Source organism: Ostrea edulis, chromosome 7 (genome assembly GCF_947568905.1).
Source record: "Ostrea edulis chromosome 7, xbOstEdul1.1, whole genome shotgun sequence".
Classification (NCBI taxonomy): domain Eukaryota; kingdom Metazoa; phylum Mollusca; class Bivalvia; order Ostreida; family Ostreidae; genus Ostrea; species Ostrea edulis.
This window is the reverse complement of record NC_079170.1, coordinates 87948732-87962120: the sequence shown is the minus strand read 5'-3', so window position 1 is coordinate 87962120 and position 13389 is coordinate 87948732. Positions and strand designations below refer to the sequence as shown.

Below are 13389 nucleotides of genomic sequence, written 5' to 3'. Positions count from 1 at the left end.
TCTCAATGGCTGCTGAATTTTCTGTCATATGTTCAGGAAGTATAATTCACGATTAGATGTGTATGTTAGATTCGCTGCATCCTAGTACAGCTGTACCGCATCAAACCCTCGGGCCTTTCTGGCAAGTTATATATTTTGATTTGATATAAGAATGGTTATCGTAATTATAGGCCTACATTTAGAGGTAATCTCGGCTGAGATTCGACTCGGCTGGATATTTTGACGGCGTCGACGCCTTCATCTGTGAAGGCATCCAGCCGAGCCGAGAGGAAGATGTAGTGTATACTTTCAAGGTGGAATGTCAGGGTCATCATTACACATTTTGTAGATTGTTTCTGGTTTTTTAAAAGGATTTTTAATGTTCTAGGTCTAAAATTGTGTATGGAAATTTTCGTTTTATATTTTCGTGATTGTTAAACATGAATGATAATACTGGAAGAAAAAATCCTTCCACAAGTGAAACTGAATGTCCAACAACCGAACAGTAAATTTTCTGTTTATGATAATTTCCAAACTATTTTTTTCTCATCGCAGAGAACTCGAAAAAATAAGTTCTAGTTAAATCATCATACTACGCTATGAAAAGCCACGTGTGACACCTTTTAAATTCAATGGATAAATCACGATTTTTCACGATTGGAAATGTATTTTAAAATGCGTATTGTACGTAATGATACTGTCATGTGATCATTGAAATGAGCTCAATATGTCTGGAAGTTTTATTCTTAGAAACGAAACAGGCTTCCCCTATCATCCAGTGGGTAAAGAGAACGAGAGTCGCTTCTTAACGACCGTATCATACTGTAGTGGAACCAGTGAATATCATAACGACCGTATCATACTGTAGTGGAACCAGTGAATATCATAACGACCGTATCATACTGTAGTGGAACCAGTGAATATCATAACGACCGTATCATACTGTAGTGGAACCAGTGAATATCATAACGACCGTATCATACTGTAGTGGAACCAGTGAAAATCATAACGACCGTATCATACTGTAGTGGAACCAGTGAATATCATAACGACTGTATCATACTGTAGTGGAACCAGTGAATATCATGGCGGCGGGTCTTGTTTGATGAACTGAACGAAGAATTGCGATACGGTTGCACACCAATGGGATCCCCCCCCCCCCCCCCCCCCCCCCCCCCCCCCCCCCCCCCCGCAGTTCACCATGATAAATAGTTTTACTGATGAAAAATTTAGAAACATAATACAGGATTTGTCAAATCTATTATAAGAAAGAGATGTACGAACTTTGTAATTTTTTGTGGTGGGACATACTATGTCATAAATTTAATGCCTCCGCTGAGAAAAATTTAACTACATTTTATGTTAAATTTCCAGTGTTTTTGAAAAGTTATGATGATCGACGTTCTATCATAAATTTAATAAATATACTGGTAATATATCTATTTACATGTTGGGAATTCCGACAGAAATAAAGATGAAATGTAAATATTTTCAGTTTTGAATAACACGCTACATGAAGTATGCCCGGCAGTGAAGTGTTGCAGTACCTACCCTCGTGTATTTTAAAAATGAAATATATTTCTTGAATAGTTAAAGAATAACAACTCTTTTTAACCACGGAATTAGAATCACAGCCGACAACTTGCCCAACAGAGTACAAATGTAGATCCAATGTTACAAAATTAAACCCACAACGGTATTAATAAATTGACCTTGTATCAACTTTGTGGATCCGACACTTCTAGTTACAAGGTGTTATTTGAACTTAGTGCTAATGTACTAATGTACTGGAAAAACCTTTGGTTGCTTTTTTTTCGTGATTTACTTTAACAGTTTGTACGTGTGTACTATTTCGTTTGCTTCATGTAAATAATTTACATGTATATTGGATCTAAAAGTTTGCTTTACATATTTACATGCAATTAGAGTCTGATCCATGTATGGAGCGGTCGTGGTATTGTCCCATTTAAAAAAAAAGAATGACTAACCAAAGCAAGGAATTTAAATATTAAAAGACCGGTGTATAAGACGAGATTTTAGTCGTGCTCTACATATACGGTAGATTTCATTTGAACTACTCCCAGTAAACAAAAGTTCATGCGGCGTTCAAAACATGCTGAATGGGTGAAAATGGTGGTTGAAATCAACAACAGGTATGATTTTATTGAATGACATATGCGTACCCACAGAGAAGGGGACTCTGAGAGACCTGTAGACCTGACGGTCTTCCCGACTTTTGTTTACCTCATTTGTAATTTTGTACCATTAGATAACGAGGGTCAATCAAAATCAAATTAATTCAACATGTATATTGGATGTAAAAGTTTGCTTTACATATTTACATGCAATTAGAGTCTGATCCATGTATGGAGCGGTCGTGGTACTGTCCCATTTAAAAAAAAGATTGACTAACCAAAGCAAGGAATTTAAATATTAAAAGACCGGTGTATAAGACGAGATTTTAGTCGTGTCCAACTGCTCTACATATACGGTAGATTTCATTTAAACTACTCCTAGTAAACAAAAGTTCATGCGGCGTTCAAAACATGCTGAATGGGTGAAAATGGTGATTGAAATCAACAACAGGTATGATTTTCTTGAATGACATATGCGTACCCACAGAGAAGGGGACTCTGAGAGACCAGTAGACCTGTTCTGACGGTCCTCCCGACTTTTGTTTACCTCATTTGTAATTTTGTACCATTAGATAACGAGGGTCAATCAAAATCAGATTAATTCAGAAGAGTGATTCTTACTTTAGCAATCTTTAAGGAGTTTCTCTACATCATTGTTTGCACATCGATTTCTCTACATCATTGTGTGCACATCGATTTTATATTATCATTTCTCTCACATTTGTAAAGCGTTTTAGAGAACTGTGTTGACAGGGCGTTATCTGAAGAGGCGGTGGCTTTCAGGAATGCTCATATATATATATATATATATATATATATATAATTCTAGGATGTCAGATAATTCGTTTCAAAGTATTTTTCACACACTCTTTAAGTTGTGTGAGTTTTTTCACTGCCATAGTAAACTTAAACACTTATATTTACATATCGGTCGAAATAACCCACATGCAATAGACCTATCCAGTATTACGGCCGCCATATTTTTTGTAAGAGTTACCTTTCCTAATCGGTTAAAAGGCACTTCCGGTTTCGTTTTAAAGCCATTTTATGATGCGATAATTTTTCATGTTTTCCACTAACGTTGTTAACGCGAAGCAAATAAAAGATTGACACTGATACTTGTTGTAATGATGTCATGGCAAGAACTTACTGACTTGCTTCTAGACACCTGAAAAGGTATTTTTCACTAGTTTTAACCCACACCATTTCTCGTATAAAATCCCCCTTTGAAGTCTTTGATCAGCTGATTAGTATTGAATTGTATTATTACCGTACGAAGTCATAGTTGTTGTCAAACGCATAGACCATGATCAGGATGGGAACAACTTATGATTTTATAAAGACATAATACACAGATCATTAATTTATCGCTTGAATTTAAAAGAAGTGATTCTGTTACAAATTAAAGCTTTTCTCGGTGTTTCTAGCTTTTAATGATCAGCTGATGATATGAAAAATTCTAAAAGGAAACCTTGCAACTGAATCGTATAAGGGATTAATAGGAGTTCATTCAATAGCTGAGTAATAAAAAAATTGCAGGGTTGGTTGTGTGCATTTTGTAACAAAAAAGATGGTGTTCAAAACGGTCATGACACCCCCCCCCCCCTTTGATGTTTATGTATGTAATTACAATAGTGCTATGAAACTGCTTCAACATTTATTCATGAATAACAGTTATCTTATTCATTAATCAATAAAGATAGAATTATTTAGCAACTGGACAAGAATAATGAACTTATTTATAAAAGTATTACTTGAATAAGATAATAGATACTAAATTGAAATCACTGATTACAATCAAATAATAGGTATATACAAATTGATTCATCACATTACATGTAATGAATAGGTTTAAGGAGAGGGTATTCATTATAGGCCATGTCTTTTGCATTATCATAGTTAGTTATACAAAGAATAAAAAAATATTCAAACAATTACATGTAATAAGTTATACAGTCATGCAGTCACACTTACATGAACATTTATTTAAATTTTACCTATTAAAGAAATTACACTGTTACATCAATTAAAATCCTGAACCCAAGCACCTGTGGTTTTGAATAAACAAAAATGCTAAAGATCGACACGCTTTTCCGGACTTCTTTACAAGAGAGTTCCGCTAACTCGGTATTTACGATCTTGCGTATTACATCATCATAATGGCTGACTTCCTTTTAAACATGAATGAAAGTATAAATAGCTACTTTTTGTCTATTCATTTCAAATATGATTGGATGTAGGTTAGCACATTGACTGCTGAACTGTAGATCACGGGTTCATTTCTAGCCGGGGTTTTAATTTTTTTTGTCAGTTTTCTTACTACTAAATCTGCATTTTTTTTTACTAAGTAGAGTAAGTTTGAAAGTTTTCAATTTCAGAATATTGTACATATCCTCCACTTTTCATCCATATCAAATTTCTGTGCTATAGCACTCCTCTTTAACGAAGCGGGAGAGATGGTGGTTGTGGGTCCTTTACGACGGAAAGACAAGTGTCAGCACTACTTGTACATGTGGCATTGAGAAGGGCTAACCCTGCGGGGTCATTTGATTATGCAATGTGCATCTTTAGAACCTGGTCCTTTGATTGCTTACTCCAAAAACACTGAACTCGTATCCCCCCCCCCCCCCCCCCCCCAAGATTATAGTTTCAATTACATTAAGGAGGGATGGGTGGGACCTGTGTATAGATTTACTTGCATAATATCAGCACGTGCGCTGACTTTTGATTGGATGATACTTATATTTCTCATTTTGTCCTTTATCAAAATGGTTTGACACTTGTGATACAGGTACATAATATTCAGACGATTCTCTCAATTGATTTTGATTGGATAATGCTTTAACTTACACGACTAGCGCTCTCTAACAAATAAAGTGACATTTTTCACTGTAATGTACACATGTAAGCGTTGATTGAACGATTCAATATAACTTATAAAAATGGCGTCAAGAGGGGATATTTGAGATATTTGAGGATATTTGAGGATATTTGAGATATTTGAGGAACATCTATAAAGGTGTCCGTTACAATAGGCCTCAGTTTTAGATCATGTTCCCAAATTTTCAAATGTAGAAATGTAAACTTTTATTATCACTTCCCCTGGCCTTGACGTGGTATAATCAATTTAAACTATGAAAAATTTTCATATGAATTTAAACATTTTCCCCTTGCGATTTCTGAAAAGACGATTGTGAAAATGTTTGTATATATACAGTACACGACACGAGTTTATTTATGCGTGTTCCACGCAACGCGGTGGAACAAATTTGCACCAAACACGGTGGACCTCGACACCTTTGAAGTCCTATTTCTTTCGCGCGAGCTAGACATTGAAGTCCACGGAGGATCTCCGTGAATTCCACCGCGCATCACCGTGGATGTCGCCCGTACCTCCGTCGATGCCAACGTGTACCTCCGTGTGATGAAACAAAGAAATAATTTCCGAAATGATTCACCCAAAAAACCTTTTCGCTTGGCCAGTATGCATGCCCCCATTAATTATTTAGAAATTAGCTATAAATCGGTACATATCCGTATGTAGACGTTCACACCTTTTTATGAAACACCCAAATTACGTCAGTTTCGAGATACGAACTCCTCTGTATAGGAGGTACATTTAGTGGAACTTTGAATGCCTAAGTGGGACAGAGTGGATATACAGCCAACGAGGAAGACGATGAAATGTATTAAAAGCGGCTTCTCTTTAAATATGTAAATGTGGGAAATACTATATACTATCGAAAGAAATGTTTTACCGAAGTGGAAACATACAAACAATGTCATATTTGCAAGAAATATCTTGGATATGGTACTTATGACCAGCGAAATAACGTGATAGGATAAGAATTCTATGTATTTTAAAATTACTCCCTAAATACTTATCACTTACTTAGTTTGTGTATCAGTTGAATTCGGGTTATCAAACAGCGTATGAGAAACTTACTGAGTACATTCCCTTACGCTGTGATGAATACCCGTCCCACTCCCGCGTGTAAACAAATTCTTTCGCGCCTTACTATGTACGAGAGTTCTCCGAAGGGAAATAACTCGGACTATCTCGAAACCGGCGTATTCTCGACATCCTATATATAAACACCGGTGTTATTCCTACCACTCGTCGGTACATTGTTTCACGGCACGTGCAGCACAATTTCACCAAATAAAAGAAGGGTCATGAACAACGACAATCACATGCCAGTAATTTCAATTTGATAAATAGCAGCTCAAAGAAATGTGTAGCATAAGCAGTGGTTTATTTTTAACGCAAGGTTTTCATTGTAATTAGGAATAGTTGATTATGGTCTGCTATATACATGTTTACATTGGAGATGATTTTCATTATGTACTCAACTGTGATGCATTGTGAGCAAAGAATCAAATTTTTATCACCTAAACAAATAAAGATATCTTTACTTTTAAACAAACTTTCAGAAAACTCCGTACTTTCATTAAGAAAATGATAAAATAAAATGTGTTCCCCTGCCTAGAAAGCCCATACTTCACATTAATAATAACACTTTTTTTTCTAACTTGATAAATACTTCATTACACGCATGTATTATTTACTAAATGTATATATAACAGCTTTTTGTCTTTATATTTTTGTATACCATTGCATAATGGTGATGAGGTCCAATACATTGAATTGAGTACATGTAGTCTTGAAATATCACAAAGTGTACAGTTGACAGCGATCGAAATAAAAATGCAGACGTTTTCTCGTTTATTCAGTGACTCACAAACTTGCGCGTCTTCTGAATGAAAGTTGTAAAACAAACGTACTAGGTTTTGGTCAGTTATAACATCATACGGGGGTACTCGTCGATCTCCGCTAGTAATGGGTTTTGGGTCAACTGTGCCTTCGTGGACGAATAATCTTGGCTAGCGAAGATTGAAAAAAAAATGCATAGATAGTCCGCTTGCATTGACATGTATTATGAAGGTGAAATCGAAGAATTATCCAGTAAATCCAATGATGTTGTAGTATATATACATGTAGCATGTATTTATTTTATTTTTGACTGAGAGGGAGATAGACAGCTAAGCACGTAGCATCGTTTTAGAGAGAGAGAGAGAGAGAGAGAGAGAGAGAGAGGGGGGGGGGGGCTCATTCATTAGTCCTAACCCAGACCAGCCGAAAAATTTAACATGTAAAGAAAACAATATGGGAAATAAAAAAAAGTGGATGGGTAATTAATCAGAAAGAAATTGTACATTCAAGATAATAAACTTCCCGTATCTGCATACATTCATGAATATTATAATCAATGATTACCAATGCTCCTCTCTCTCTCTCTCTCTCTCTCTCTCTCTCTCTCTCTCTCTCTCTCTCTCTCTCTCTGTTGTTTTCATTGTCTACTGCATCTAAATTTTAAAATGATTTCATATAACAAAGATTTTAATAATCGATAGCGTATATGAATAAAAGCAAATAATCGTTAAGTCATTTCTGTTTATATTGATATTAGTCTTTTTTCATGAACTAGTTGCATTTGACACCGAGGATTTACATCCTTAAATATTGATTACAAGCACGTAGAATCAGAGAGGGTGTAATTTGAAAACTTGAAAGTTAAGGATTTAGCCTTGTAGCTTGTAGCGACCTACCCACTGCACGATTTAAGAAATTGAAGTCGGAAGGGGGAATTGAGACAGTTTCAGACTACTACACCCCCACCCACCCCACCCACACATGTACACAATTTAAGGTTTTCGTAATCGGACAATTTAAGCACCATTTTTTGTTGTTATCTTATTACTTGTAATTTTTTTTTACACAACTTAATAATCACAATTAACACACACCGTGGAACGCGGAGGACACGGTGTATCTCCGTGGATTTTCCACCGTGGTCTTTCCACGGTGGGGTGTATAAAACTCGTGTCGTGTACTGTATGTATATTTTAAGCTTTAGACATATTGTGGCTCGTTCAGTCAGGGTGAGGGGGCCCCAAGATCTGAAATCACCAGAAACTACATTAAATGTAGATGTATGTATTTTAACTTGACACATTGTACTCTGATGGTTCTTCAGAAGTGATTTTCTATATATATGTATTTCTATGATCACCTAACTAGATAACTGGAATTTATATATATATATATAAGGAAGATTTCACGTAAGTCTCGACTTTGCTGGTTCAGTGATTCTAGAGAAGATTATTGTAAACATTCCACATTGTGAATTATATTCCCAGTTACCTCCCTTGGAAGGGGGCATGATACGTAATAGGAGTAAACTTAAATAGAAGTAAATGTCTCCTCCACCTTAGGATGGGTTCAAATTGACCACGTGGTTCTGGAGAAATCGAAAATAGGAAAAGTTTACAATAACAACAGATGCATGTACAATACAGTATAACATGGTTACAGCGAACCTCCACAACCAGACAAAACAGTTCGTTATAATCAAACTTCATTATACAGTAAAACATGGGTACAGCGAACCTCCACGGCCAGCCTAAAACAATTTGTTATAATCAAATTTCATTATACAGTAAAACACGGTTATAGCGAACCTCCACGGCCAGCCAAAACAGTTTGTTATAATGAAACTTCATTATACAGTAAAGATGGTTATGGCGAACTTCCATGGCCAACCGAAAACGGTTAGTTGTAATCAAATTTCATCATACAGTAAAACGGTTACAGGGAACCTCCATGGCTAGTCACAAAACGGTAACAGTTTGTTATAATCAAATTTCATTATGCAGTAAAACACGGTTATAGCGAACCTCCACGGCCAGCCGAAAACAGTTCTTTTTTTTTTTTTCATTGTTTGATTTTTTATTTGACTTTTACATTATATACATATATGTAATTTAACTACACAATAATATCATCAATATTCATATGCAAAAGACATTTTCATAAATATAAAGAAGGAGAAAGAGAGAAAGAAAACATATAAAACAAAGGGGGCATGGAACAATCTTAGGTTTAAAAAAACAACAACTTTTTAATACAATCATAAATATTTTGCCAGTATCTCTCAAACTCCCTATACCTGCAGTTTTTCAACAACAAAAGTTTTTCAACTGTAATTCTATCAATGATAATTTTTTTGGATGCATCTATACTTAATTTGCTTATACTTGAGAATTTACTAATATAAATATATTGCTTTATCATCAGAATTATCAAATTTTCCAACTTGTGTACATTCTTATTAGCAAATTTTTCAAAAAGAATTGCTTGTCGATCAAAACCACTGTGTTTGAATAAACTTTTCATCATTGGGAGTAAAGTGTGTATCTTGCAGGAAGTAAACATTAAATTTTTTTCTTTTTTTTCAAATAGTTGAAAATATTACGCCTTTTACTAATATCTCCAAGACCCTGGTAATTAATTGTATTCACTTTCAATTGACTACTTTTATGCATTTCCAATGACATCATTTGAAAAGTAAAATATGCCCCTGAAGTTTAAGAAGACAGTAAAATATAGTGAAAAAAGAAAGGAAAAACAACATATTTACAATAACAAAACCCTGTGCGATGCTGTATCATCGTGCAATCATTGCATCGGTAAAGAATTGGTCAAGATGTAACATAAACACAAATAGTGAAAATATTACACAAAGTGACAAACATTTGTGCACCCAATGTGCATATCGGAAACATAAACTGCCTTATAAATCTTGAACTGAAAACAGTAGGACATTTCATATCCGGAATTACTACAAGTGCGTCCCAAGAACGGAAAACAGTTCTTTATGTCCAATATAATTTATCGCTATTTTCCTATTATAGGGGAATAAATATCGCATTGCAATAATCATTAATTCGACTTAAAGGTGTTCATTATAAGAGTGTTTTACTGTAACTTGTTTTGATATGCCATTGGAGCGAGCCTATATTTGCGGTTGCAGAATTTTTTGTCAGGTTCCACGTCATGTGATTATTAAGGGACCCAATCCAAACTACTGGAGGACTATCATTTAGTAGTTTACACCCGGAAGTGCATAAAACAGCAAATGAAAGGTGAAGATAACGAGCAGTGATCAATCTCATAAGCAATACAAAATAGAGAGTTGGGCAAACATGGACCCCTGGATATATCAGAGGTGGGATCAGGTGCCTAGGAGGATTAAGCATCCCCTGTCGACTGGTCACACCCGCCGTGAGCCCTATATCTTAATCGGGTAAATGGAGTTCGGACCCTCACCCCACCTACCAGTCTATGCGTGACTAACATAGCCTCTAAGAATAAATTAAGATATTCTATTTAATTGAAAACAGGGAAAATCTGCAGTATAATGAAAATTGCACAAAGGATAATAAAAATCTTCAAACATCTCTATTCAAGAGCAAGGCGATGATTATTCTGAAAATCTATATAATAATCCCAATTTAGCATTGACGTATTTTAGAGGTAATTAGAACAATGTGATATTGTACAGAAACCTAATTTTTTGCACAGTGATTAAGTAAGGGTTAATGTACGAGTATCGCTCCATTCCTTAAAAGTAATTGACCGATGCCCCGAAGGGGCCGAGGTCCATTGCTTTTAAGGAATGGAGTGATACGAGTACATTGACCCACTTAAAATCCACCTTAATAAAAACTAAACTTTGTGCATTTTAATCATGTCTTATGTTTTTCATTCCTTTGTTGCATGCATTTATATCTACTTGTATAAAGGATGACCTACTTTCCGAACACTCCATTCCTGAAAAATAATGGAGTGTTCGAACAAAAGAATGACGTCATAAGTGGATTTTAATTATTTCAGAATTCCCATACAGTAAATAAATGTAGATTTACGTCCCATGTTTGACCCCTTTACATATTTTGTTGTAAGGATGCACTGAGATCCATTGTTGGGGAAATCGATCGGTTCCCGATGGAGGACCGGCCTCTGGAATGCCAAAACGGTTTGGTTTACCCCGGGGCTTCTAAAATTAACGAAATTGACCAAGTGCATAACTGACCATTTTCCGAAGTAACTTCCGGTTTTTTTTTTCATTTCAGGGCATTCACCATAAAGACTGTTCTGTTAGCACTCCAGTTCTGTCTTATTCTCCATACTTCGGAATTCGCCTACATCAGCGACAGAAAGACGTCCAATAACACAACCCATTCAAACAATGCATGTCCCAATTACTGCTCATGTGATAAAATTCACAAAATGGCCTCGTGCTCGTCCTATTACAAGGGATTTCTGTTGAGCGATATTCCAAAAGATTACACCGTACACTCATTGACTTTGTTTGGGGGATTAGATGTGATTCCCGGCAAATACCTGGCTCTTCCTGGACTCCAAAATCTCGATCTCAGTCGGAATAGTTTATTTGAGATAGGAATGTTACAGTTCAGTGTTCCGGAGTCGTTACGTTTCTTGGACTTGAGTTCCAATAATATTAAATCCATATCATCCACTGCATTCGGAGAGCTCTTAAATCTTGAGGATCTTTCTCTCAGCGAAAACCGAATTGAAGAACTCGACAGCAGACTATTTCAAAATCTCGTCAAATTAAAACGGTTAACTTTGAGTTTTAATAACATCTACTGTCTTCCTAGTGGTGCATTTGATAATTTACATGTATTAGAAGAGCTGGATTTAAGGAGCAATCGGATTCATTGGTTTTCTGGTGAAATTCTCAGAAATCTCACTCGATTGAATTCCATTAACTTAAGCGATAACAAACTTTGGACAATATCCAATCGGGATCTCACAACATTTGGAAAAATTGATCGTGTTTCACTTTCTGGAAATCCCTGGTTTTGCTCTTGTGACATTACCAACTTTATAGAATTTATCAAAAGGAACAAAAATACGACAGTAAACGCAGACCTGGTGCTTTGTAATTCTCCACAAAGACTGGGTGGAAGAAAGATGATAGAACTAAACGAAGGGGACTTAAAATGTGATGGTCCTTTGATTGAACAAATGTCCACATCACACATGGAGTATAATGGTGCGGTCGTCTCGCTTGACTGCACGCATTCTGCAGACAACCACGGAGTGGGTTACTGGATAACATCCAAAGGAGTGAAATTAACATCAAAGTACCACATAGAATACCTCGCACAACTAAACATCTCAACCATGTCAGAGAAAGTCTACACATCTCCACGAACCCAGGAAACGTCTCGTGTGTCTGTATCTGAAAATAATACATTGACCATTAGAAATTTTGCAAATGGTCTTGGCGGAATGTACGTTTGTACATACATCAATAATTTTGGAAATGAAACAGGGGGTGTACAGTTGTCGGCGACATCGAAATTGTTCATCGTGGAATGGATGAGTGTTTTCTTTGGAGCGATGTGCGCTGTGGGTGCGTTATTGTTCGGCCTTGTCGTCGGTACAATTAAACTCTGTGCAATACACGTCTGCAAATGTAGATGTGCTCAACCTAATCGCAAGAAGAAATCGTCCGGCAATCAGTGCGAAGAAGCCCTAAAGCCAAATTCATTGATGGACTCCGTGGAACAATCCGAAGTCTGTTCATTAGAAGGAGACCCACTTCTGGGAGGAGACGACGAATTCAGTTCGTCACAGGATACCTCCACCGTGGAGAACGAAAATACCACTATCACGGTGGTGAAAACAAAGTTAGGAAAGAAAATCAAGAAAGTTCGAAATCGTGGGTCTCAGTATTTGACCACCATCAAAGACACGAGTAGCCAGGCGGCCAGCCGCGTGAAGGCGGGGGTATTCTTGGGTGTGGAGCAGATGAGATCTGGAGTTATGTCCATGAAAGAGTTTTGTGGAACGGGTGAAATTGCCCAGACGGTATCGATCATGTCTGTCAATACAGATGTTGATAGTGAGGAAAGATCTACACTTATTTCCAAGGTGACAACATTTTAAAAAGTGTGCAAATTTCCATTTTAAGAACATGTATTCTGATTTGCCTTTTCTACTGTTGCTATTCCTAACATTGACCATCTACTCAAGTCAAGAGTTTCTGATCCGCTCACCTCCTATTTATATGGAGCGGAGTAGATAAGAAATGCTTGACTTGGGAAGATGAACGTTGGCCCTATTGAATTTTGTTTCTGCAAATGAATGTTTTATATATATATATATATATATATATATATATAAAGCAAAAAACTCCGTGGATATTAGCTCATTCCAATACTTATTTGGTCGCCCTTCTTTTCAGTAATAGACAAATAATTTCTTATAAATGTGTGATTGGATGTGTTATGAACATTTACAGGTAGTGGACATTTGTTGATTAATAGAGAGATATATACGAGTACAGACACTGCCTGTTGCTCAATCATATTCTTCTGAATAAAATGTGTTTGAATCTTA

At 36.2% G+C, this 13389-nt stretch overlaps 1 protein-coding gene across 2 annotated transcripts; it reads left to right on the top strand.

Moving 5' to 3' along the window:
* The first annotated feature begins 1758 nt into the window (after positions 1 to 1758).
* LOC125656854 (leucine-rich repeat-containing protein 4C-like) lies at positions 1759 to 13389 on the top strand. 2 transcript variants are annotated; one of them, XM_048887468.2, is made up of 2 exons: positions 1759 to 2132; positions 11091 to 13389. In XM_048887468.2, the coding sequence occupies exons 1-2, from the start codon at positions 2077 to 2079 to the stop codon at positions 12934 to 12936; spliced, it is 1902 nt and encodes a 633-aa protein (XP_048743425.2). In that variant the 5' UTR covers positions 1759 to 2076; the 3' UTR covers positions 12937 to 13389. The 2 variants fall into 2 exon arrangements, with proteins under 2 accessions (XP_048743425.2, XP_048743426.2); XM_048887469.2 differs by lacking the exon at positions 1759 to 2132 and adding an exon at positions 2447 to 2565.